This window comes from Dendrobates tinctorius, unplaced genomic scaffold (assembly GCF_039654945.1).
Source record: "Dendrobates tinctorius isolate UK_male_01 unplaced genomic scaffold, ASM3965494v1 ptg000351l, whole genome shotgun sequence".
Taxonomy (NCBI): domain Eukaryota; kingdom Metazoa; phylum Chordata; class Amphibia; order Anura; family Dendrobatidae; genus Dendrobates; species Dendrobates tinctorius.
The window spans coordinates 2,378,746-2,406,484 of NW_027362017.1; the positions used below are offsets into that span (position 1 = coordinate 2,378,746).

At 46.3% G+C, this 27,739-nt stretch overlaps 1 protein-coding gene across 1 annotated transcript in view; it reads right to left on the minus strand.

The window, feature by feature from the left end:
- The window catches only part of LOC141075418 (venom factor-like), a 397,441-nt gene that overhangs the window by 215,267 nt on the left and 154,435 nt on the right, over nt 1–27,739 (minus strand). The window contains exon 8 of the mRNA XM_073562451.1: nt 23,196–23,298. Coding sequence (XP_073418552.1) covers nt 23,196–23,298 — 103 coding nt within the window. The remainder of the gene's footprint in view (nt 1–23,195; nt 23,299–27,739) is intronic.

A 27,739-nucleotide genomic window follows, 5' to 3' on the forward strand; every position in this document is an offset into this window, starting at 1 on the left:
AGGAGGCAGGCTCAGACGGTGTTAGGCCCAGTATGGATTGCACGTGATTGCACAAAGGTTAGAAAGGGTACCGTATCCCCGGATAACATGTATGGATAGCGTACACATTCAAAATATATGTCTATACATCAGGAGGCAGGCTCAGACGGTGTTAGGCCCAGTATGGATTGCACGTGATTGCACAAAGGTTAGAAAGGGTACCGTATCCCCGGATAACATGTATGGATAGCGTACACATTCAAAATATATGTCTGTACATCAGGAGGCAGGCTCAGACGGTGTTAGGCCCAGTATGGATTGCACGTGATTGCACAAAGGTTAGAAAGGGTACCGTATCCCCGGATAACATGTATGGATAGCGTACACATTCAAAATATATGTCTGTACATCAGGAGGCAGGCTCAGACGGTGTTAGGCCCAGTATGGATTGCACGTGATTGCACAAAGGTTAGAAAGGGTACCGTATACCTGGATAACATGTATGGATAGCGTACACATTCAAAATATATGTCTGTACATCAGGAGGCAGGCTCAGACGGTTTTAGGCCCAGTATGGATTGCACGTGATTGCACAAAGGTTAGAAAGGGTACCGTATCCCAGGATAACATGTATGGATAGCGTACACATTCAAAATATATGTCTGTACTTCAGGAGGCAGGCTCAGACGGTGTTAGGCCCAGTATGGATTGCACGTGATTGCACAAAGGTTAGAAAGGGTACCGTATCCCCGGATAACATGTATGGATAGCGTACACATTCAAAATATATGTCTATACATCAGGAGGCAGGCTCAGACGGTGTTAGGCCCAGTATGGATTGCACGTGATTGCACAAAGGTTAGAAAGGGTACTGTATCCCCGGATAACATGTATGGATAGCGTACACATTCAAAATATATGTCTGTACATCAGGAGGCAGGCTCAGATGGTGTCAGGCACAGTATGGATTGCAAGTGATTGCACAAAGGTTAGAAAGGGTACCGTATCCCTGGATAACATGTATGGATAGCGTACACATTCAAAATATATGTCTATACATCAGGAGGCAGGCTCAGATGGTGTTAGGCCCGGTATGGATTGCACGTGATTGCACAAAGGTTAGAAAGGGTACCGTATCCCCGGATAACATGTATGGATAGCGTACACATTCAAAATATATGTCTATACATCAGGAGGCAGGCTCAGATGGTGTTAGGCCCAGTATGGATTGCACGTGATTGCACAAAGGTTAGAAAGGGTACCGTATCCCCGGATAACATGTATGGATAGCGTACACATTCAAAATATATGTCTATACATCAGGAGGCAGGCTCAGACGGTGTTAGGCCCAGTATGGATTGCACGTGATTGCACAAAGGTTAGAAAGGGTACCGTATCCCTGGATAACATCTATGGATAGCGTACACATTCAAAATATATGTCTATACATCAGGAGGCAGGCTCAGACGGTGTTAGGCCCAGTATGGATTGCACGTGATTGCACAAAGGTTAGAAAGGGTACCGTATCCCCGGATAACATGTATGGATAGCGTACACATTCAAAATATATGTCTATACATCAGGAGGCAGGCTCAGACGGTGTTAGGCCCAGTATGGATTGCACGTGATTGCACAAAGGTTAGAAAGGGTACCGTATCCCTGGATAACATGTATGTATAGCGTACACATTCAAAATATATGTCTATACATCAGGAGGCAGGCTCAGACGGTGTTAGGCCCAGTATGGATTGCACGTGATTGCACAAAGGTTAGAAAGGGTTCCGTATCCCCGGATAACATGTATGGATAGCGTACACATTCAAAATATATGTCTGTACATCAGGAGGCAGGCTCAGACGGTGTTAGGCCCAGTATGGATTGCACGTGATTGCACAAAGGTTAGAAAGGGTACCGTATCCCCGGATAACATGTATGGATAGCGTACACATTCAAAATATATGTCTGTACATCAGGAGGCAGGCTCAGACGGTGTTAGGCCCAGTATGGATTGCACGTGATTGCACAAAGGTTAGAAAGGGTACCGTATCCCCGGATAACATGTATGGATAGCGTACACATTCAAAATATATGTCTGTACATCAGGAGGCAGGCTCAGACGGTGTCAGGCACAGTATGGATTTGACGGCCCAGATTACACAGCGGAGGAGCAGGGAGAGGTAAAGATTGCAAATGCTGGGGCCCTGCCCAAGCAAGGGGGGCCCACTCGTGGGCGTCGGTACTGGCACTGGGCCCCTCATAGTACGGCGGTGTGTCTGACGGCGGGTGTGCATCACCACCGTCAGAGACACTTGATTGCACTATGAGGGACCCTGTGCCAGTGCCCGCACCCAAGAGTCGGCCTACCCACCTGTCCAGGGCAACGGCACTCGCACGGTGTCGTGCGCTAGGTGGTGACCTCGGCCATGGGGGGGAGGCAGCACAGTTAGGGAGTTTTAGAAAGTGGCATATCTTGATGTTGGACATTCAGCTGATGCAAAAGGTGAAATAGGTCAAGTCCCAGGAAGAGGTGGACCAAAGCAAGCCATTTTTCTGTCACCCTATGTGTCATCAGGGGAAGGTGGGTCAAAATCCTTGGAAACCCACGCGTGGTTCATTTTAATGAAGGTTAAATCATCCACATTTTGGGTTGACAGACGGGTCCTTTTTTCTGTCAGGATTGATCCAGCTGCACTGAATACTCTTTCCGATAGCACACTTGCAGCTGGGCAAGCGAGCTCCTGTAAGGCATATTGGGCCAATTCAGGCCAGGTGTCCAGTTTAGCGGCCCAATAGTCAAAGGGGAATGACCTGTGTGGGAGAACATCGATATGGGAGGAAAAGTAGTTTGTAACCATAGTTGACAACTGCTGTCTCCTGTCACTTTCCATCGATGCAGTATTACCAGTTGTGTGAGCAGTATTTGAAAAATCAGTCCACAATATTGTCATGAAACCCCTGTCTCCAACGCCACTTCTGCTGTGTGCACCACGAACACCTCTGCCAAGCTGCCCCCGGCCCGTACGGCTCGTGTGAGAACCATCACCGCTGCTGTGTGCTGGGAATGCCTCAAGCAACCGATTTACCAGAGTTGCTTGTTTATTAGCCAATATTAGGTCAAGGTTCTCCTGTGGCATGATGTTTTGTAATTTGCCTTTATAGCGTGGATCCAGGATGCTGGCCAACCAGTAGTCGTCATCGTTCATCATTTTGGCAATGCGTGGGTCCCTTTTTAGGATCTGCAAGGCATAATCTGACATGTGGGCCAATGTTCCCGGTGTCAATGATGCACTGCGAGTGCTGGGTGGAGGAGCACTTTCTGGCAAATCCACATCCCTCCAGTCACGCACAAACCCTGTACCAGACCTTGCCACGCCAACATTTTCACTTGCCCCACGAGATGCATCCTCCTCCCCTAAGTAATCATCCCCATCATCCTCCTCCTCCTCCTCTTCTTCCTCCACCTCGTCCAGGAGAGGTCCCTGAGCAGACAATGGCTGAATGTCATCAAGGATTCCCTCCTCCTCTTCCTCCTCATCAACATTGGCTGCAGACGCCTGCTCCTTAAGGTGCGTCAAAGTTTGCATGAGCAGACGCATAAGTGGGATGCTCATGCTTAGGATGGCGTCGTCTGCGCTTACCAGCCGTGTGCATTCCTCAAAACACTGAAGGACTTTACATAGGTCTTTCAGCTTCGACCACTGCACACCTGTCAACTCCATGTCTGCTCTCAAAGTGCCTGGCCGTGTATCCTCCCACAAATGCATTATGGCCTGCCTCTGCTCGCACAGCCGCTCCACCATGTGAAGAGAGAAGGAAGATCCGGCACTGGAGACTTAATAAAATCCACGATAAGTTTAATTCACATAATTTCATGATAAAACCATAAAGGGGAAAACAGACCCCCCACGCCTGACGCGTTTCGAACCTTACACCAGGTTCTTCCTCAGAGACATGAAACAAAACAGTTCACAAAATGATTATAAACATTCCTAATCAGCAGAGGGACTCCACACATGTGTATAATCAAAGAGGCAGACAACTAAGCCCTCAAATCACTGGTGGAGTCACTCCCTTGCAAGTAGAAAGAAAAAAAAAAAGGAAAAGACGAATACAACAATGGACAAGACATAGAATAAATAAAAACATGTGCAATACACACGTATAAATGCATAAATACATAGCAACTGTCAAATGACAAACAAAAAAAAAAAAAATAAAAAACAGCAAAAATCTCAGCACTCAATAGAAATACATAAGATCATTTCTATAATTTAGACCTTGCGGATATCGTGCATCAAGCGCAAGTATCCAGAAGGCTTCCCGACAGTGTAGTAAATGTTCCCAGTCACCCCCTCTGGGGGGTTTCAATACCCGTTCTTTTCCCTTAACTTTAAGACTGCATAAATTACCCTTGTGTATTTCAAGGAAATGTTTGGACAAGCCAGACACATTCCTACGACTGGACATAGACTCTGGATTAGAAGCGGTGATGTGCTCACTTAGTCTCCTCTTCAGGCTGCGTGTGGTACAGCCAATGTAATATAAACTGCACAATGTGCACTCTGCCATATACACTAAGAGTGTGGTGTTACAATTCATGTAGGTTTTAATTTTGTAGGTTTGTTGTGTACTAAAATTAACAAATCTATCTGTAATATCCATATAGCGGCACAAACCACACAATTTTTCACCACACTTATAATTGCCCAGGTAATTTAACCACGTAGGTTTAGTGCAATCAGACAAATACAATGAGGGGGACAAAAAATGACTCAAATTTTTAGCTCTCTTTGGAACACACCTATGTCCACCAGCCAATATCTGCGATAAGACTGGATCTTGATGCAGTAAGGGAAGATGTTTATTTATGATTTTAATAACACCCTTGTAATCTGAACTGAAAGCGGTAGAAAAAGTGGGAATATTTTTATTTTGATTAGTGTGTACCATGTCATTCTGCAATAAACTACTCCTAGTTTTGTTATCCACTTTCTTAATAGCCCTGTTTAACATCCAGTTCTTATAACCCCTTTTTGATAGCCTGGTGCAAATTTTACGACGCTCGGATTCATAAAGAGCGTCATTAGAGCATGATCTTTTGGCACGGATTAATTCACCCAACGGTAAATTTCGTATCACATGTGGCGGGTGACAACTATCCGCATGCAATATGGCATTACCACTGGTATCTTTTCTATATAGGGAAGTATATATATTCCCCGTTTTGACATCTCCCATAATTTTAACATCCAGATATGTGGCACAAATGCCATGTATTTCGTGGGTGAATTTAATATTCAAAGAATTAGTCCCAATATACTCAAAAAACTTAAGCATGCCAGGAGAGGGAGATACATCACAACGATCAAACCACAATAGGATCACGTCATCAATGTATCTCCCCCACCACAATACATTGTCTAAATAGGGATTATCCATAGTATATATATATTTGTTCTCCCAAAAGGACATATATAAGTTGGCCAGAGTAGGAGAGAATTTTGACCCCATCGGGCAGCCACACACCTGAAGATAGTACTTAGTGTCAAATTTGAAAAAATTGGTGTTCAAAAGATGTTGTAACGCCATAATGATAAATTTTTTAAGATCAGAACTGAAATTACTTTCTTCAGTCAAAATGGTGGAAACAGCAGATAATGCCAAATCATGAGGTATACATGAATATAGAGCAACAACATCACATGTTATCCATGTGTGGTGAGGCCCCCATGCAACCTCCTGAAGTGCCTGCAGAAGCTGTTTGGTGCCTCTAATGTGACCTGGTGTTTTCAACACCAAAGGTTGTAATTTTCTGTCTATCCACTCGGAGAGTTTTTCATTAACCCCTCCAATACCGGCCACTATGGGCCTGAAAGGTGGAGGAAACACGCCTTTATGAATTTTGGGTAAGGTGTGAAATACAGGACACACTGGTTTATCCACATATAAAAAATCAGCCATGCGCTTGTCCAATACTCCCAAAGCAAGACCCTCCTGCAAAATCACAGATAAACCCTGCTGAATACAGCTTGTAGGATCATTGTTGAGAGGATGATATGTAATAATATCAGATAACATGGATAAAATTTCATTGCGGTATAGTAGTGAGTCTAGAATCACCACTGACCCCCCTTTGTCTGATTGGCGGACTACTATATGTTGGTTCTTACTTAGTAAATGAAGCGCATGCTGCTCAATTGCAGATAAATTCATACAAGACTGCACATCTGAATCCAACAGAGATTTAACATCACGTTCTATTGCCCTCTAGAAAGTATCCATAATGGGCACTCTAGATATCAGGGGATAAAAAGTGGGGTTAGATATCTGTACATTTGTGTCACATTGTACTGCTGTATGTTGATTTGTGTTCTCCAAACTAGACATGTCAAACAAAATCTGATCTCTAACAGGAGCAGCAAGTGGCAACAAATCAACATTGTTTGAACTTAAGGATGATATATCAGAAAATTGATTACCAATACCAGAATCAGGAGTAAAGATTGTGGTGCACACAGCAGAAGTGGCTTTGGAGACAGGGGTTTCATGACAATGTTGTGGACTGATTTTTCAAATACCGCTCACACAACTGGTAATACTGCATCGATGGAAAGTGACAGGAGACAGCAGTTGTCAACTATGGTTACAAACTACTTTTCCTCCCATATCGATGTTCTCCCACACAGGTCATTCCCCTTTGACTATTGGGCCGCTAAACTGGACACCTGGCCTGAATTGGCCCAATATGCCTTACAGGAGCTCGCTTGCCCAGCTGCAAGTGTGCTATCGGAAAGAGTATTCAGTGCAGCTGGATCAATCCTGACAGAAAAAAGGACCCGTCTGTCAACCCAAAATGTGGATGATCTAACCTTCATTAAAATGAACCACGCATGGGTTTCCAAGGATTTTGTCCCACCTTCCCCTGATGACACATAGGGTGACAGAAAAATGGCTTGCTTTGGTCCACCTCTTCCTGGTACTTCACCTATTTCGCCTTTTGCATCAGTTGAATGTCCAACATCAACATATGCCACTTTCTAAAACTCCCTAACTGTGCTGCCTCCCCCCCCATGGCCGGGGTCACCACCTAGTGCACGACACCGTGCGAGTGCCGTTGCCCTGGACAGGTGAGTAGGCCGACTCTTGGGCGCGGGCACTGGCACAGGGTCCCTCATAGTGCAATCAAGTGTCTCTGACGGTGGTGGTGCACACCCGCCGTCAGACACACCGCTGTACTATGAGGGGCCCAGTGCCAGTACCGACGCCCACGAGTGGGCCCCCCTTGCTTGGCCAGGGCCCCAGCATTTGCAATCTTTACCTCTCCCTGCTCCTCCGCTGTGTAATCTGGGCCGTCAAATCCATACTGTGCCTGACACCGTCTGAGCCTGCCTCCTGAGACATATATTTTGAATGTGTACGCTATCCATACATGTTATCCAGGGATACGGTACCCTTTCTAACCTTTGTGCAATGACGTGCAATCCATACTGGGCCTAACACCGTCTGAGCCTGCCTCATGCTGTATAGACATATATTTTGAATGTGTACGCTATCCATACATGTTATCCGGGGATACGGTACCATGACGTGCAATCCATACTGGGCCTAACACCGTCTGAGCCTGCCTCATGCTGTATAGACATATATTTTGAATGTGTACGCTATCCATACATGTTATCCGGGGATACGGTACCCCTTCTAACCTTTGTGCAATGACGTGCAATCCATACTGGGCCTAACACTGTCTGAGCCTGCCTCATGCTGTATAGACATATATTTTGAATGTGTACGCTATCCATACATGTTATCCGGGGATACGGTACCCCTTCTAACCTTTGTGCAATGACGTGCAATCCATACTGGGCCTAACACCGTCTGAGCCTGCCTCATGCTGTATAGACATATATTTTGAATGTGTACGCTATCCATACATGTTATCCGGGGATACGGTACCCTTTCTAACCTTTGTGCAATGACGTGCAATCCATACTGGGCCTAACACCGTCTGAGCCTGCCTCATGCTGTATAGACATATATTTTGAATGTGTACGCTATTCATACATGTTATCCGGGGATACGGTACCCCTTCTAACCTTTGTGCAATGACGTGCAATCCATACTGGGCCTAACACCGTCTGAGCCTGCCTCATGCTGTATAGACATATATTTTGAATGTGTACGCTATCCATACATGTTATCCGGGGATACGGTACCCCTTCTAACCTTTGTGCAATGACGTGCAATCCATACTGGGCCTAACACCGTCTGAGCTTGCTTCATGCTGTATAGACATATATTTTGAATGTGTACGCTATCCATACATGTTATCCGGGGATACGGTACCCCTTCTAACCTTTGTGCAATGACGTGCAATCCATACTGGGCCTAACACCGTCTGAGCCTGCCTCATGCTGTATAGACATATATTTTGAATGTGTACGCTATCCATACATGTTATTCGGGGATACGGTACCCTTTCTAACCTTTGTGCAATGACGTGCAATCCATACTGGGCCTAACACCGTCTGAGCCTGCCTCATGCTGTATAGACATATATTTTGAATGTGTACGCTATCCATACATGTTATCCGGGGATACGGTACCCCTTCTAACCTTTGTGCAATGACGTGCAATCCATACTGGGCCTAACACCGTCTGAGCCTGCCTCCTGATGTATAGACATATATTTTGAATGTGTACGCTATCCATACATGTTATCCGGGGATACGGTACCCTTTCTAACCTTTGTGCAATGACGTGCAATCCATACTGGGCCTAACACCGTCTGAGCCTGCCTCATGCTGTATAGACATATATTTTGAATGTGTACGCTATCCATACATGTTATCCGGGGATACGGTACCCCTTCTAACCTTTGTGCAATGACGTGCAATCCATACTGGGCCTAACACCGTCTGAGCCTGCCTCATGCTGTATAGACATATATTTTGAATGTGTACGCTATCCATACATGTTATCCGGGGATATGGTACCCTTTCTAACCTTTGTGCAATGACGTGCAATCCATACTGGGCCTAACACCGTCTGAGCCTGCCTCATGCTGTATAGACATATATTTTGAATGTGTACGCTATCCATACATGTTATCCGGGGATACGGTACCCCTTCTAACCTTTGTGCAATGACGTGCAATCCATACTGGGCCTAACACCGTCTGAGCCTGCCTCATGCTGTATAGACATATATTTTGAATGTGTACGCTATCCATACATGTTATCCGGGGATACGGTACCCTTTCTAACCTTTGTGCAATGACGTGCAATCCATACTGGGCCTAACACCGTCTGAGCCTGCCTCATGCTGTATAGACATATATTTTGAATGTGTACGCTATCCATACATGTTATCCAGGGATACGGTACCCTTTCTAACCTTTGTGCAATCACGTGCAATCCATACTGGGCGTGAGAACGGCTGGCGATCTGTTAAGCATGCTACAGCACCTGTCCAGACAAGTACAGGGATTCCCTAGCGAGGAGACTTATTTGATTGTTTTCTATGTTGGGACAGCAATTTTTGGGGAGCACTATACTCTGGAGAATGATAGATGGGGCCCACCATACACTGGAACATTCCAAAGGTGGACATCAGACACTGGAGCAGCATTTACAGGGCCCATTATACACTAGAGCAGTAGAAATGGGGCCCATTATGTTTGGAGCATTATTTGGGCCCATAAGACAGTGGAGCTTCATCCATGGGGACCAACATATACTGTAGCATTATGTGGAGCTCATCATATACTGTTTCAAACATTATATGGGACCAATGATTTTGTATGGAGAAATAGATGGGCCTCGTCATGAGATGTAAAACGTGAGGTATTTTTCATTGTACTATACCGCTATTTCTCTGCCGTATCGGAGCATGATGAGTTGTGGTATGTGTTAAAGGGGCGCTCTTTCGCCCAGGGCACATGAAAACCTGCAGCCAGCCCTCCCCCCCCACAAATTTAGCCAAATAACCCCCATTTTTCAGTGCATAACTTGTATTATGTAGTTAATTAAGGTTGACAAGCTTAAGTAAGAAGAATTGATGCTTTTGGCATTCAAATGGGCACTGTAGGTGTGTTTCCTGTCCTCCTCTCACTGCCGACTTTTATTCCCCATTGACTTACATTGGGTTTCGTGTTTCGGGACGACCCCGACTTTTCCCTATAATCGGACGATCTTGCTCGACCCGACTTTTGGAAAAGTCGGGTTTCACGAAACGAAACGCGACCCTAAAAAAGCAAAAGTCGCTCAACTCTAGTCCCATATAATCAAATCAAATAAGTCTCCTCGCTAGGGAATCCCTGTACTTGTCTGGACTCCTCGTCGTCCCCATCTTCCATCTCACTGCACAGTATTTCAACTTTGCAAGTGCTGTGATCCTGAGCAAGCAGGGGGGGGCCCACTCGTTGGCGATGGCACTGGGACAGGGCCCCTGATAGTACGGTGGTGTGTCTAATGGCGGGTGGGCCGAACCTGCACTTTCATCTGCAGCTTCCTCTTTGTCACCGTGTAAGATGGAACTGTATATGGGAAGGGTAACCTGAGTTTCATCAGGGTCAGATTCAGGCCGAGTAGCGTGCGAGGGGAATGTAGTGGTCTGGGTCAATGTACCAGCAGATTCATCGAGCAGTGGCTGGGCATCAGTGCACTTGTGTCGCCCCCAGGAGTACGGTCGCCACAGTGGCATTACCTTCTTCCTAGGGAGTGTGATGTCATGCTTGGGAGCAACGAACAATCTCTCTAGCAGGTTAACTGATTGGGCGGCGTTATTCCCACGAGTCATGACCCTCCAAACAGCGTTCATGAAGGCAAAGTGTTTGTTTTACGTGGGCAGTATGGTTGCAAAGCTGAACCTTAAAGGAATGTCCACAAGGGCACCACCAGGAGTGGAGCCTACGGTTAAATTCGACTCCACCTGGGAAACCTCAACCATGCCAGCTACAGAACAGATGCACACATTGCAAGCTTAATTCCGTTAACGAACGAGACTCCGTCATGCCCCGCGGTCCCTAGAGGGACACGTGAGGCTCTGGCACATGAGATTGGCCAATAACTGGTGTGTCATGCCATTACATGTCCGTGGCAGCATGTGCGCTACACTGAAAAGGCCAGCGTTTGTCGCTTACAGGTGCAGATAACCCGCTGAACAGCGTTAGTGATGGGGATCACTGATGACAATTATTACCCGCGAACAATGATTTCCCAGTAAGTGCAGGTCAACCGCAGTTCCGGAATTAGGCCTAACCGTCATTCCTGAAAAAATGAAAAACTTACATGTGCAAACCACAGGTGCTGTAGCTTGCTTAACAGCTCGCCAGCCGTTCTCACACCCAGTATGGATTGCACGTGATTGCACAAAGGTTAGAAAGGGTACCGTATCCCCGGATAACATGTATGGATAGCGTACACATTCAAAATATATGTCTATACATCAGGAGGCAGGCTCAGACGGTGTTAGGCCCAGTATGGATTGCACGTGATTGCACAAAGGTTAGAAGGGGTACCGTATCCCCGGATAACATGTATGGATAGCGTACACATTCAAAATATATGTCTATACATCAGGAGGCAGGCTCAGATGGTGTTAGGCCCAGTATGGATTGCACGTGATTGCACAAAGGTTAGAAAGGGTACAGTATCCCCGGATAACATGTATGGATAGCGTACACATTCAAAATATATGTCTGTACATCAGGAGGCAGGCTCAGATGGTGTTAGGCCCAGTATGGATTGCACGTGATTGCACAAAGGTTAGAAAGGGTACCGTATCCCGGGATAACATGTATGGATAGCGTACACATTCAAAATATATGTCTGTACATCAGGAGGCAGGCTCAGACGGTGTTAGGCCCAGTATGGATTGCACGTGATTGCACAAAGGTTAGAAAGGGTACCGTATCCCTGGATAACATGTATGGATAGCGTACACATTCAAAATATACGTCTGTACATCAGGAGGCAGGCTCAGACGGTTTTAGGCCCAGTATGGATTGCACGTGATTGCACAAAGGTTAGAAAGGGTACCGTATCCCTGGATAACATGTATGGATAGCGTACACATTCAAAATATACGTCTGTACATCAGGAGGCAGGCTCAGACGGTTTTAGGCCCAGTATGGATTGCACGTGATTGCACAAAGGTTAGAAAGGGTACCATATCCCCGGATAACATGTATGGATAGCGTACACATTCAAAATATATGTCTGTACATCAGGAGGCAGGCTCAGACGGTGTTAGGCCCAGTATGGATTGCACGTGATTGCACAAAGGTTAGAAAGGGTACCGTATCCCCGGATAACATGTATGGATAGCGTACACATTCAAAATATATGTCTATACATCAGGAAGCAGGCTCAGACGGTGTTAGGCCCAGTATGGATTGCACGTGATTGCACAAAGGTTAGAAAGGGTACCGTATACCCGGATAACATGTATGGATAGCGTACACATTCAAAATATATGTCTGTACATCAGGAGGCAGGCTCAGACGGTGTAAGGCACAGTATGAATTGCACGTGATTGCACAAAGGTTAGAAAGGGTACCGTATCCCTGGATAACATGTATGGATAGAGTACACATTCAAAATATATGTCTATACATCAGGAGGCAGGCTCAGATGGTGTTAGGCCCAGTATGGATTGCACGTGATTGCACAAAGGTTAGAAAGGGTACCGTATCCCCGGATAACATGTATGGATAGCGTACACATTCAAAATATATGTCTATACATCAGGAGGCAGGCTCAGACGGTGTTAGGCCCAGTATGGATTGCACGTGATTGCACAAAGGTTAGAAAGGGTACCGTATCCCCAGATAACATGTATGGATAGCGTACACATTCAAAATATATGTCTATACATCAGGAGGCAGGCTCAGACGGTGTTAGGCCCAGTATGGATTGCACGTGATTGCACAAAGGTTAGAAAGAGTACCGTATCCCTGGATAACATGTATGGATAGCGTACACATTCAAAATATATGTCTATACATCAGGAGGCAGGCTCAGACGGTGTTAGGCCCAGTATGGATTGCACGTGATTGCACAAAGGTTAGAAAGGGTTCCGTATCCCCGGATAACATGTATGGATAGCGTACACATTCAAAATATATGTCTGTACATCAGGAGGCAGCCTCAGACGGTGTTAGGCCCAGTATGGATTGCACGTGATTGCACAAAGGTTAGAAAGGGTACCGTATCCCCGGATAACATGTATGGATAGCGTACACATTCAAAATATATGTCTGTACATCAGGAGGCAGGCTCAGACGGTGTCAGGCACAGTATGGATTTGACGGCCCAGATTACACAGCGGAGGAGCAGGGAGAGGTAAAGATTGCAAATGCTGGGGCCCTGCCCAAGCAAGGGGGGCCCACTCATGGGCGTCGGTACTGGCACTGGGCCCCTCATAGTACGGCGGTGTGTCTGACGGCGGGTGTGCACCACCACCGTCAGAGACACTTGATTGCACTATGAGGGACCCTGTGCCAGTGCCCGCATCCAAGAGTCGGCCTACCCACCTGTCCAGGGCAAAGGCACTCGCACGGTGTCGTGCGCTAGGTGGTGACCTCGGCCATGGGGGGGAGGCAGCACACTTAGGGAGTTTTAGAAAGTGGCATATGTTGATGTTGGACATTCAGCTGATGCAAAAGGTGAAATAGGTCAAGTCCTAGGAAGAGGTGGACCAAAGCAAGCCATTTTTCTGTCACCCTATGTGTCATCAGGGGAAGGTGGGACAAAATCCTTGGAAACCCATGCGTGGTTCATTTTAATGAAGGTTAGATAATCCACATTTTGGGTTGACAGACGGGTCCTTTTTTCTGTCAGGATTGATCCAGCTGCACTGAATACTCTTTCCGATAGCACACTTGCAGCTGGGCAAGCGAGCTCCTGTAAGGCATATTGGGCCAATTCAGGCCAGGTGTCCAGTTTAGCGGCCCAATAGTCAAAGGGGAATGACCTGTGTGGGAGAACATCGATATGGGAGGAAAAGTAGTTTGTAACCATAGTTGACAACTGCTGTCTCCTGTCACTTTCCATCGATGCAGTATTACCAGTTGTGTGAGCAGTATTTGAAAAATCAGTCCACAATATTGTCATGAAACCCCTGTCTCCAACGCCACTTCTGCTGTGTGCACCACGAACACCTCTGCCAAGCTGCCCCCGGCCCGTACGGCTCGTGTGAGAACCTTCACCGCTGCTGTGTGCTGGGAATGCCTCAAGCAACCGATTTACCAGAGTTGCTTGTTTATTAGCCAATATTAGGTCAAGGTTCTCCTGTGGCATGATGTTTTGTAATTTGCTTTTATAGCGTGGATCCAGGATGCTGGCCAACCAGTAGTCGTCATCGTTCATCATTTTGGCAATGCGTGGGTCCCTTTTTAGGATCTGCAAGGCATAATCTGACATGTGGGCCAATGTTCCCGGTGTCAATGATGCACTGCGAGTGCTGGGTGGAGGAGCACTTTCTGGCAAATCCACATCCCTCCAGTCACGCACAAACCCTGTACCAGACCTTGCCACGCCAACATTTTCACTTGCCCCACGAGATGCATCCTCCTCCCCTAAGTAATCATCCCCATCATCCTCCTCCTCCTCCTCTTCTTCCTCCACCTCGTCCAGGAGAGGTCCCTGAGCAGACAATGGCTGAATGTCATCAAGGATTCCCTCCTCCTCTTCCTCCTCATCAACATTGGCTGCAGACGCCTGCTCCTTAAGGTGCGGCAAAGTTTGCATGAGCAGACGCCTAAGTGGGATGCTCATGCTTAGGATGGCGTCGTCTGCGCTTACCAGCCGTGTGCATTCCTCAAAACACTGAAGGACTTTACAGAGGTCTTTCAGCTTCGACCACTGCACACCTGTCAACTCCATGTCTGCTCTCAAAGTGCCTGGCCGTGTATCCTCCCACAAATGCATTATGGCCTGCCTCTGCTCGCACAGCCGCTCCACCATGTGCAGGGTGGAGTTCCACCTTGTTGCAATGTCGATAATGAGGCGGTGGTTGGGAAGGTGGAGCAATTGCTGCAGCTTCTGCATACGAACGGAGTGTACAGGAGACCGGCGGATGTGCACGCACAGTCTTCGCACCTTCTGGAGCAGGGCTGTTAACTCCGGATAATTTTTGAGGAAGCACTGCACCACCAGGTTCAAGGTGTGAGCCAAGCAAGGTATATAGCTGAGTTTTGAAAGGGCTATGGCTGCCACAAAATTACGGCCGTTATCACTAACTACCTTGCCTGCCTCAAGATGTACACTGCCCAGCCATGACTCAGTTTGTCGCTTCAAGTACTCGGCCAGCACCTCGGCGGTGTGTCTGTCGCCCAAACACATCATCTGCAACACAGCCTGCTGACGCTTTCCACTAGCTGCTCGATAGGGGGACACATCGTGTGCAACAGTGGCAGCTGCAGATGGAGTGCTCGTACGACTGCGCTCTGTGGACAAGCTTTCGCTTCTGGAGGAGGAGGAGGAGGGTCGAACGCCTACAGCCAACTGTTTCCTATACCGTGGGCTAGGCAGCACTGTGCCACCACCGCTGTCCCCTGTGGACCCTGCATCCACCACATTAACCCAGTGCGCAGTGATGGACACGTAACGGCCCTGGCCATGCCGACTGGACCATGCATCAGTTGTGAGGTGCACCTTTCTGCTCACTGACTGCTTGAGTGCATGGACAATGCGGTCTTTCACATGATGGTGGAGGGCTGGGATGGCTTTGCGAGAGAAGAAGTGGCGACTGGGTAGGTCATAGCGTGGTACTGCATAGGCCATGAGTTCGCGGATCTCAAACGAGATTAGTTTGGCAATGTGGGCGTTCAAACCCAGTGTACGCGGATGAGAGACTGAGTACTTTCTTGACCTACTCATAGTGTCTGGGAGGGTGTGCTGGACTTGAGGGCTGCATATGGTGGAAGTAGCGGTGGACAGGGCGGACTGAGAGAGGGTTGATGATGGTGATGGAGTTGGTGTTCTTTCTGATGGCCTAGAATCAGTCTTTCGTTGATATAACAGTGGGATTCCATGACTGCTGTGGCCTTGCAACGACACCTCAACATTTGCTGCTGTGCTAACCGGTGGGCTTACAGTGGGTGAAACAATGTAGCATTGCTGACTACCTTCGTTGTGATCAGTTGCACATGTGGCACTTGAGGTTTGGTGTTGTGTCCACGCTTGCAAGTGCATGCTGGTTAAATGTCTAAGCATGCAACTGGTATTCAAATTTTTCAGATTTTTCCCTCGGCTAAAGGTCTTTGCGCACTTCTTACAGATAACCTTGGCCTGATCATGAGGATTTTGGTCAAAAAAGTGCCACACTGCACTCTTCCTACTTTGGCAGACATTTTGCGGCCTAGCACGCTGTGATCTTTTGACCCTCTGGACAAGCTGTCCAGCAACTCTTTTGATGTTTGGAACCTGTCTTTGGAGTGCTCCGGGCCTGCCAGATAACAGCTGTTGCGATGTCGATGTCTGCTGTGGATGCTCCTCATCTGAGCTATTGGAAGCAGCACCCTGTTCCCCCAATGGATGCCAATCTGGGTCAACAACTGGGTCATCCATCACCTCCTCTTCTATGTCATGTGCACCTTCCTCTGTGTCACCGTGTATGGTGGTATAGTGTGCGGGAAGGGGCACCTGAGTCTCATCAGGGTCAGAATCTGGCTCTGTACACTGCGAGGACAATGTAGTGCTCTGAGTGAATGTACCAGCAGAATAATCCATCAGCGGCTGTGCATCAGTGCACTCCATGTTAGATTCATCTTGGCCTGGGTAATTCACCATTTGACTTGATAATCCAGGCATGGTATGTGAAAACAGCTCCATAGAGTAATCAGTAGTATGGCCTGCGTCATCCTTCAATCTTGGTTGGGGTGAAGGACACAAGGAAAGGTGTGGTTCATGAACATGAGCCTCCAATGACGACTCAGTGCTTTTACTTTTTACAACTGAAGAAGAGGAGGCGATAGAGCTGGAGGCTGAGTCAGCAATGTAAGACAAAACTTTTTCCTGATGCTCTGGCTTTAAAAGCGGTTTGCCAACTCCTAGAAAACTAAGCGTTCGAGGCCTTATGTAGCCAGACGATGACGCAGGCTCAACACCTCCTGCATTCGGTCCTATTTTGCTCTTGCCACTACCATCAGATCCACCACCAACACCATCATTACCAGCTGCCAACCCCCGCCCAATTCCACGGCCTCTTCCACCAGCTTTCCTCATTTTTGGTAGAAATGTAGACAAAATCCACCAAACTAAATAGTAATGTAAAACAAGGTACAAGGTGTCTATAGGACAGGGGAGATTTTGAATTTCTGCAGACACTTGTGGACACTGGACACTTTTGGATTGTGTGAGGCCCACTGATATCTGAGCGCTATGTGACAGGCTCGATGGCACAGCTGTGACAAAAGTGACGAGAGGATAAGGGAGATTTTGAATTTCTGCAGACACTTGTGGACACTGGACACTTTTGGATTGTGTGAGGCCCACTGATATCTGAGCGCTATGTGACAGGCTCGATGGCACAGCTGTGACAAAAGTGACTAGAGGATAAGGGAGATTTTGAATTTCTGCACACACTTGTGGACACTGGACACTTTTGGATTGTGTGAGGCCCACTGATATCTGAGCGCTATGTGACAGGCTCGATGGCACAGCTGTGACCAAAGTGACTAGAGGATAAGGGAGATTTTGAATTTCTGCACACACTTGTGGACACTGGACACTTTTGGATTGTGTGAGGCCCAATGAATATCTGAGCGCTATGTGACAGGCTCGATGGCACAGCTGTGACCAAAGTGACTAGAGGATAAGGGAGATTTTGAATTTCTGCAGACACTTGTGGACACTGGACACTTTTGGATTGTGTGAGGCCCACTGATATCTGAGCGCTATGTGACAGGCTCGATGGCACAGCTGTGACCAAAGTGACAAGAGGATAAAGGAGATTTTGAATTTCTGCACACACTTGTGGACACTGGACACTTTTGGATTGTGTGAGGCCCAATGAATATCTGAGCGCTATGTGACAGGCTCGATGGCACAGCTGTGACCAAAGTGACTAGAGGATAAAGGAGATTTTGAATTTCTGCACACACTTGTGGACACTGGACACTTTTGGATTGTGTGAGGCCCAATGAATATCTGAGCGCTATGTGACAGGCTCGATGGCACAGCTGTGACAAAAGTGACGAGAGGATAAGGGAGATTTTGAATTTCTGCAGACACTTGTGGACACTGGACACTTTTGGATTGTGTGAGGCCCACTGATATCTGAGCGCTATGTGACAGGCTCGATGGCACAGCTGTGACAAAAGTGACTAGAGGATAAGGGAGATTTTGAATTTCTGCACACACTTGTGGACACTGGACACTTTTGGATTGTGTGAGGCCCACTGATATCTGAGCGCTATGTCACAGGCTCGATTGCACAGCTGTGACAAAAGTGACGAGAGGATAAGGGAGATTTTGAATTTCTGCACACACTTGTGGACACTGGACACTTTTGGATTGTGTGAGGCCCAATGAATATCTGAGCGCTATGTGACAGGCTCGATGGCACAGCTGTGACCAAAGTGACTAGAGGATAAGGGAGATTTTGAATTTCTGCAGACACTTGTGGACACTGGACACTTTTGGATTGTGTGAGGCCCACTGATATCTGAGCGCTATGTGACAGGCTCGATGGCACAGCTGTGACCAAAGTGACTAGAGGATAAGGGAGATTTTGAATTTCTGCACACACTTGTGGACACTGGACACTTTTGGATTGTGTGAGGCCCACTGATATCTGAGCGCTATGTGACAGGCTCGATGGCACAGCTGTGACAAAAGTGACGAGAGGATAAGGGAGATTTTGAATTTCTGCACACACTTGTGGACACTGGACACTTTTGGATTGTGTGAGGCCCAATGAATATCTGAGCGCTATGTGACAGGCTCGATGGCACAGCTGTGACCAAAGTGACTAGAGGATAAGGGAGATTTTGAATTTCTGCAGACACTTGTGGACACTGGACACTTTTGGATTGTGTGAGGCCCAATGAATATCTGAGCGCTATGTGACAGGCTCGATGCCACAGCTGTGACCAAAGTGACTAGAGGATAAAGGAGATTTTGAATTTCTGCACACACTTGTGGACACTGGACACTTTTGGATTGTGTGAGGCCCACTGATATCTGAGCGCTATGTCACAGGCTCGATGGCACAGCTGTGACAAAAGTGACGAGAGGATAAGGGAGATTTTGAATTTCTGCACACACTTGTGGACACTGGACACTTTTGGATTGTGTGAGGCCCACTGATATCTGAGCGCTATGTGACAGGCTCGATGGCACAGCTGTGACAAAAGTGACGAGAGGATAAGGGAGATTTTGAATTTCTGCACACACTTGCGGACACTGGACACTTTTGGATTGTGTGAGGCCCAATGAATATCTGAGCGCTATGTGACAGGCTCGATGGCACAGCTGTGACCAAAGTGACTAGAGGATAAGGGAGATTTTGAATTTCTGCACACACTTGTGGACACTGGACACTTTTGGATTGTGTGAGGCCCACTGATATCTGAGCGCTATGTCACAGGCTCGATGGCACAGTTGTGACAAAAGTGACGAGAGGATAAGGGAGATTTTGAATTTCTGCACACACTTGTGGACACTGGACACTTTTGGATTGTGTGAGGCCCAATGAATATCTGAGCGCTATGTGACAGGCTCGATGGCACAGCTGTGACCAAAGTGACTAGAGGATAAAGGAGATTTTTAATTTCTGCACACACTTGTGGACACTGGACACTTTTGGATTGTGTGAGGCCTACTGATATCTGAGCGCTATGTCACAGGCTCGATGGCACAGCTGTGACAAAAGTGACTAGAGGATAAGGGAGATTGGATTGCTTTTAAAAAAGCAGTTTGCAGAGCAGTGGGTAAACAGCAATGCCAGCCTGTCAGGAAGCCTTAAAAGGCAGCCCAACAACCAACACCACTGATACACCACAATATAGCCTCCCCTTGCACTGCACACACAGTGACTGGTGTGTTGTGCAGGCCAAATCGCTAGCAGCAGAAGCAGTTTTTTTTTCTTCTCAGCAGGACAAAAAAAAAAAAATGGGATTGCTTTTAAAAAAGCAGTTTGCGGAGCAGTGGGTAAACAGCAATGCAGGAATGTCAGGAAGCCTTAGAAGGCAGCCCAACAACCAACACCACTGATACACCACTATATAGCCTCCCCTTGCACTGCACACACAGTGACTGGTGTGTTGTACAGGCCAAATCGCTAGCAGCAGAAGCAGTTTTTTTTTCTTCTCAGCAGGACAAAAAAAAAAAATTGGGATTGCTTTTAAAAAAGCAGTTTGCGGAGCAGTGGGTAAACAGCAATGCAGGAATGTCAGGAAGCCTTAGAAGGCAGCCCAACAACCAACACCACTGATGCACCACTATATATCCTCCCCTTGCACTGCACACACAGTGACTGGTGTGTTGTACAGGCACAATCGCTAGCAGCAGAAGCAGTTTTTTTGTCTTCTTCCCTGCCTAACGCTCTCCCTACAGAATCAGCAGCAACCTCTCCCTATACTGATATCGGCAGAAGTAAGATGGCGGTCGGCATGCACGCCCTTTTATACCCCCTGTGACGCCCACCAAAGCAAGCCAATCACTTGCATGCCCTTCTGAAAGATGGTGGTGACCCCTGCCTATGTCATCACGTTGCCCACAGTGTCCGTGGATCCTGATTGGCTGAAAAAGAGCGCAAAACAAACTTTTGAAACGCGACTTTGGCGCGTAAGTCGCCGACCTCGTGGCCGACCTTATCCTAGGGTCGGGTTTCGTTTCATGAAACCCGACTTTGCCAAAAGTCGGCGACTTTTGAAATTTTTCGACCCATTTCGCTCAACTCTATTTATACATCTAATTTTCAGTACCATGATTCACCACAAGGAATGCTGTGAAAATAACTTAGATTTAAAGGGAGCCTGTCACCCCCCAGGGTGTTTTTCAGTTAAAGAGCCATCTTCAGCAGCACTAAGGCTGCATCCTGTGAAGGTGGCTCTTCTGTTTTTGACCCCTAGTAACGCTGAAATATTGACTTTTATAACTAGCTTCTCATACCTGTAATGTGTCCCATAGGTATGTTGTGTCCCCCTGTATCAGCCGCCTACCGTCCCCGTCCATCATGCCTGTCCTGTGGTCTGGGCGCCGCCCACCATCCGTCCATCATGATGCCCCTGCCTGTGCGTCGCTGCATCCTCCTGTTTTGAATGCAGGCGCCTGCGCTGTGACAAGAGTTCTCGGGCATGCGCAGTGCGCGCTGCCCGAGAACCGACATCAGCCTATCTCTATATATAAAACTGAATGTATGAATGTATGTATGTATGTGTGTGTATCGCCAACCAATCACGAAGCATCTTTCATTTCACCAGAGCAGTATGTAGAATAATGTGCATAGGACATTAAGGTATAAATTATGTGATAGAATCTGCTATTTCTATTGGTCCTTGATAAGTATAAGGTTTGTATCATACAATTAATTTTGAACTGTGAAAAAGATCTGCTCAGGATGGAAACGCGTAGCTGATGGTTTAGTGCCTGCCAGCACATCCATATGTCCGCGAGGAGAAAGTCTATGTACTATATTTGAAATTTTGGAATAAAACTACTGAGGACTCTCAATCCTGAATATTTTTCTATCTACTGGCTAACACGGTACAAAGATATACATCTTTCCTGTATGGAATAAAAGTGTGAATTTTAAGGAGCTGGAACGCAACTTGCTTTTTCTGTCTGCAATCAAAATTTGTTGAGTCCAGACGAGGTTCCGTGCTCCGGCTGTGGTTGGTGAGCTGGCTAGGACCTTTTTTAGCCCATTTTCTTTTTTTGTGTATGTTCCTGATTACATGTGGCGGATGGCATAATTTTGCCTGTAAAATTGAATTGCTGTCTGTAGATTTCTGAAAAGAGCAGAAATATTAATCTCGGTGCCGCCACCTGATAATGTTATGTCCAAATAGTTAATTTTGCTTGTATCCAAACAGTATGTGAAATTCAGATTGAATGAATTGTTTTTCATATAATCAACCTATTTTTCTGCTTCTAAAGGAGTGTTTTTCCAAATAAAAATCATATCATCAATATAGCGGCCGTAAAAAAATTTTGATGGATGAAAAAATGTATTGTTCTTCCCAAATACCGACCACTATATTGGAAGGGTAAAGGGAAAATTCCCCCCCCCCCCCATACTAACACCCTGTTTCTGTAAAAAAAAAAAATTCTTAAATTCATATTTGATAGTTTTTCCTCTTGTGCACATACTGTATTTGTATATAAAATGTCATCAGTTTAGCAGTTTTTAACTATGAGTATGTTTTCTCAAAAACTAGCTGTGGTTAATTCCTCAGACAATTTTCTCTAAACCCCACCCTAACTAAAGTTAGTTCTGGCCGGCTGCACACTAGAATTTTTAATATGTATTCAATAAAAATTTTTTTAAAAATTTTAAAATAAAAAATACTTGCTTTTTCGAGCGCCGGATCCACCATTTTTGATTCCATATTCCTGCTCCGTGCTCTGGGTGTGGACCCATAGGTTTTTCTCAGAACAAGGCAAGTAATGAGCAAAGCTGGATGAAGCTGCACGGAGCATTTCCTTACATCTCTCAGGGATAAGGGGTAATCACAACTAAGCTAAGCTGGGTTACAGTCTAATATGGAACAAGCAGCCAGGAGACCATCTCTACACTGAGGGGACAACTCCAGGGACTGCTGTATAACTGGTTTCACTACCAAGGATTGTACAGAAGAGAGCTTTACAAGGATTAAAGGGAATCTGTCACCTATTTTTTGGCATATAAGATGCTGCCGCCGCCATCAGGGGCTTATCTACAGCATTCTGTAATGCTGTAGATAAGCCCCAATGTAACCTGAAAGAGAAGAAAAACGAGTTATATTATACTCACCGGAGGGGGCGGTTCGGGTCCGGAGGGTGTCGTGGTCTGGTCCGGCGCCTCCCATCTTCTAGCGATGATTTCCTCTTCTTTGCTTCCCGTTGTGGCTCCGGCGCAGGCGTACTGCTCTGCCCTGTTGAGGGCACAGCAGAGTACTGCAGTGCACAGGCCAACAGATCAGGATGTGAAGCAGAATTTTCTGCTGCAAATCCTGAACGTGTGAACATACCCATTGCGGCAGGTTTCTTAACATGCAGCTAATTTACCTCAATTTTCCTTAGTGAGTCTGTGAGACTTCTTTTCTCATCACCTTTCTTCAGGCCAAAGATAGCAAAGGCTATTCCATTAACTGGTTTCTTGAATAGGTACCTAAGAGTTGAAGAAACATGAAGTCAATCCAGAAAAATTATAAAACCACAAGGTTCAGAAATCAGTTTTTCCACATGGACTATATTTGACCTCACAATTTGGCACATAATGTACAGTAGTAATCTCATCTAATCACACGTTAGCTTTGAGGCATGCTGCTTCTAGGTTGACCACAGATGAGATTCAGGCTCTGTCTCCACATGATGAACCATCTTAAATTATCCTCCCACCTCTCATGCAATTTTCTTTTTGACCATTTTCAATCTGGCTTCTAACTCACTAATCTACCGAAACAGCCTTAGCAAAACATGAGTCAATCATCTAAACCTGGCCTTTGTCTTTGACGTACTGTTGACCAATTTCTCCTTTTCACGACTCCCACTTTTCATGTCCTCGCACACTTAGGCAACGATGGTGCAGACCTCAATAATGATGCATTTAGTTAGGCTGGAGTCACACACATCGTATAAAAATATGATCCGTTTTAAACAGACGAGAATCGCAGAAATGTTCCCTGAACAGTGATCCGTATGTCATCCATGTGCAAAGCGAGGATGCGATTTTCTCACATCTAAGCATCCGTGTGACATCCGTACAGCAACATTTTCTCTCCGGATTGCAAAATGGACATATAATGGGTCCATAGCCTCAAATATTCGTGAATACATATATAGTCTATATATATATATATATATATATATATATGTGTATACAATATATAGAGAATATATATATATATATCTCAGTGAGACACATATATATATATATAGTACAGACCAAAAGGTTGGACACACATTCTCAATCAAAGAGTTTTCTCTATTTTCATGACTATGAAAATTGTAGATTCACTCTGAAGGCATCAAAACTATGAATTATCACATGTGGAATTATATAATTAACAAAAAAGTGTAAAACAACTGAAAATATGTCTTATATTCTAGGTTCTTCAAAGTAGCCACCTTTTGCTTTGATTACTGCTTTGCACACTCTTGGCATTCTCTTGATGAGCTTCAAGAGGTAGTCACCGGAAATGGTCTTCCAACAGTCTTGAAGGAGTTCCCAGAGATGCTTAGCACTTGTTGGCCCTTTTGCCTTCACTCTGCGGTCCAGCTCACCCCAAATCATCTTGATTGGGTTCAGGTCTGGTGACTGTGGAGGCCAGGTCATCTGGCGTAGCACCCCATCACTCTCCTTCTTGGTCAAATAGCCCTTACACAGCCTGTAGGTGTGTTTGGGGTCATTGTCCTGTTGAAAAATAAATGATGGTCCAACTAAACGCAAACCGGATGGAATAGCATGCCGCTGCAAGATGCTGTGGTAGCCATGCTTGTTCAGTATGCCTTCAATTTTGAATAAATCCCCAACAGTGTCACCAGCAAAGCACCCCCACACCATCACACCTCCTCCTCTATGCTTCATGGTGGGAACCAGGCATGTAGAGTCCATCCGTTGACCTTTTCTCCGCCGCACAAAGACACGGTGGTTGGAACCAAAGATCTCAAATTTGGACTCATCAGACTAAAGCACAGATTTCCACTGGTCTAATGTCCATTGCTTGTGTTCTTTAGCCCAAACAAGACTCTTCTGCTTGTTGCCTGTCCTTAGCAGTGGTTTCCTAGCAGCTGTTTTACCATGAAGGCCTGCTGCACAAAGTCTTCTCTTAACACTTGTTGTAGAGATGTGTCTGCTGCTAGAACTCTGTGTAGCATTGGCCTGGTCTCTAATCTGAGCTGCTGGTAACCTGCGATTTCTGAGGCTGGTGACTCGGATGAACTTATCCTCCGCAGCAGAGGTGACTCTTGGTTTTCCTTTCCTGGGGCGGTCCTCATGTGAGCCAGTTTCTTTGTAGCGCTTGATGGTTTTTGCCACTGCACTTGGGGACACTTTCAAAGTTTTCCCAATTTTTTGGACTGACTGACCTTCATTTCTTAAAGTAATGATGGCCACTCGTTTTTCTTTACTTAGCTGCTTTTTTCTTGCCATAATACAAATTCTAACAGTCTATTCAGTAGGACTATCAGTTGTGAATCCACCAGACTTCTGCGCACCACAACTGATGGTCCCAACCCCATTTATAAGGCAAGAAATCCCACTTATTAAACCTGACAGGGGACACCTGTGAAGTGAAAAACCATTTCCAATGACTACCTCTTGAAGCTCATCAAGAGAATGCCAAGAGTGTACAAAGCAGTAATCAAAGCAAAAGGTGGCTACTTTGAAGAACCTAGAATATAAAACATATTTTCAGGTGTTTCACACTTTTTTGTTAATTATATAATTCCACATGTGTTAATTCATAGTTTTGATGCCTTCAGAGTGAATCTACAATTTTCATAGTCATGAAAATAAAGAAAACTCTTTGAATGAGAAGGTGTGTCCAAACTTTTGGTCTGTACTGTATATATATATATATGTTAGGGCTGGCAGAACGCACCAAACAATGAAATGATAGGTGCGTTCGCAGCCCGGGGTCCACCGTGCAGAGGTGGTGAACTGCTGCTTAGTAATGGTGGATGTATATAGCGGTATACAAAAGGTCACACGCGGGTTAACGTCACCCAGTGTGAACAGGAGCGGACTCTGTTACGTCACAGAGCCGCAGTACCGCGGAACATAAATGTCAGAGCCTGTTAAAACACACAGCACTCGGCAAGAGAGAGCTCAGTAAATGGTCACAGAACTCAGCCCCAAGGACACAAGGTCTGAGTCCCTCTAGACCTACTGAGCGTGTGGCGTCGCACCTGCGGACGCCTCTAGTGAACGTTGACCATCGAGGAGTGCAGACTATGTGCACCGTGGCGTACAGACAAAGCCACCAGTGGATGCTGATGCCAGACTATGACTCTTCCTCTACCTGGACCTCAGCCTGGGCGCCAGCAGGTTAGGCTACACAACACATGCGTACCAAGGGTAGGGGTTTCATAATGAGTAATTCACCAGAGACATTCGTACATGCATACAACACTCACTCCACATGGTCTAATCTTTTTCTATATTAGCAAATGACCGTGCGGTCATACAATGCTTTTATAGACACAGATTTCCGGGACCTTCCTGATGGCCCAATCCAAGCTGCAATAGGACCTGAGCATGTGACCTCCAACCTCCAATGAGAGGTCGTCCCACGGGCATGCTCATTAGGGGAAAAGCAGGACTTAGTCCCAGGAGCGTCTGTTCGCCGCTGACTCATGCATGGTACATGCAGAGCCTGGAGTAGCAACCAGACACCTAACGTTAACCTGGGCAAGACTGTTATGAATGAGTCACCGTAGGAGGCAAAAACAGAAATAATAGCTATGTCCAGAAAACCAGAGAAGTTGGCAGCTATCAGATTGCAGACCCCTGAACCTATAAACAACAACTAGCAGTAGCCGTGGGGGGTTCCTACGGAGCCCTAGACCCCTCGATCACAGCCGGAGAGCTAAATAGCCTAAAGACAGAAAGGGAAATCTAAACTGCCCCAGAGCAGACCCCAAAGTAATAGGCAGCCCCGAACATATAATGACGGTGAAGCAAGATGAAAAAACACTCACACAGACAGAAAGATAGGTTGAGCAAACGGTGGGGCCCAAGCTAAATAGGACAGGATAGAACAGTGGCTGTCTGCAATCTGCCAAAACCCTATCAACAACAAGAGCCAACAGACTGATATGGAAAAAGGCCCTGAAGACGCTAGGCTTCAAAAAGACTATATCAGTACTCAGGTATTTTCTGAAGACAGAGCAACAAGGAATTCAGCTCACCCCAGCAGGGAATGGCAGAAATCCAGAAAAACAAAGCAAAACAAAGCAAAACACAAATGCAAAAAACAGAGCAGAAAACTTAGCTTTTGAGGAGCAGGAATCAGACTGGTCTCCAAGAATCCCTCAGAGAAGTCACCCGCAAGGCAGAAGGGCGTAGGCAGCCTTATATCCAGTCCGTAACTCCAGACACCCAGTCATCATCATTCAGCTCAGGTGTTTGGTAATCAGCCTCACTACCTTCCTTAACCAGAAGAGGGAGTTCATCAGACCTCAATGGCGAAGGGGAAAATGAACTCACAACACAAGACGCTGGGACCGACGTCTCTGCTGAGCAGGAACCTCTGCGGCTGCAGAGGACATGGCTTGAGTTTCCCTCTGTGCAGTGGGAGAACCTCGGCGCCTAACATCTAATATATAAAGCTCAAAGTGTGTATGCATGTGTGTATGCATGTGTGTATGTATGTGTGTGTGTATGTTTGTATGTCCAGGATAGGCATCCGCACCGTCACAGCTACAGCCACAAAATTTGGCACAGTCACACGTCTGGACCCCGAGAACGTCCTAAGCTATGTTGTGAGGCGAAATTTTAATCCCGCGCATTCCAATTCACCAAACAATTTTGCCCCTATCTACATACTGGGGGAAAAAGTGTGTGCGCGTCAAGCCCCGCCCCTCATTGTGATGTCACAATGCCCCTA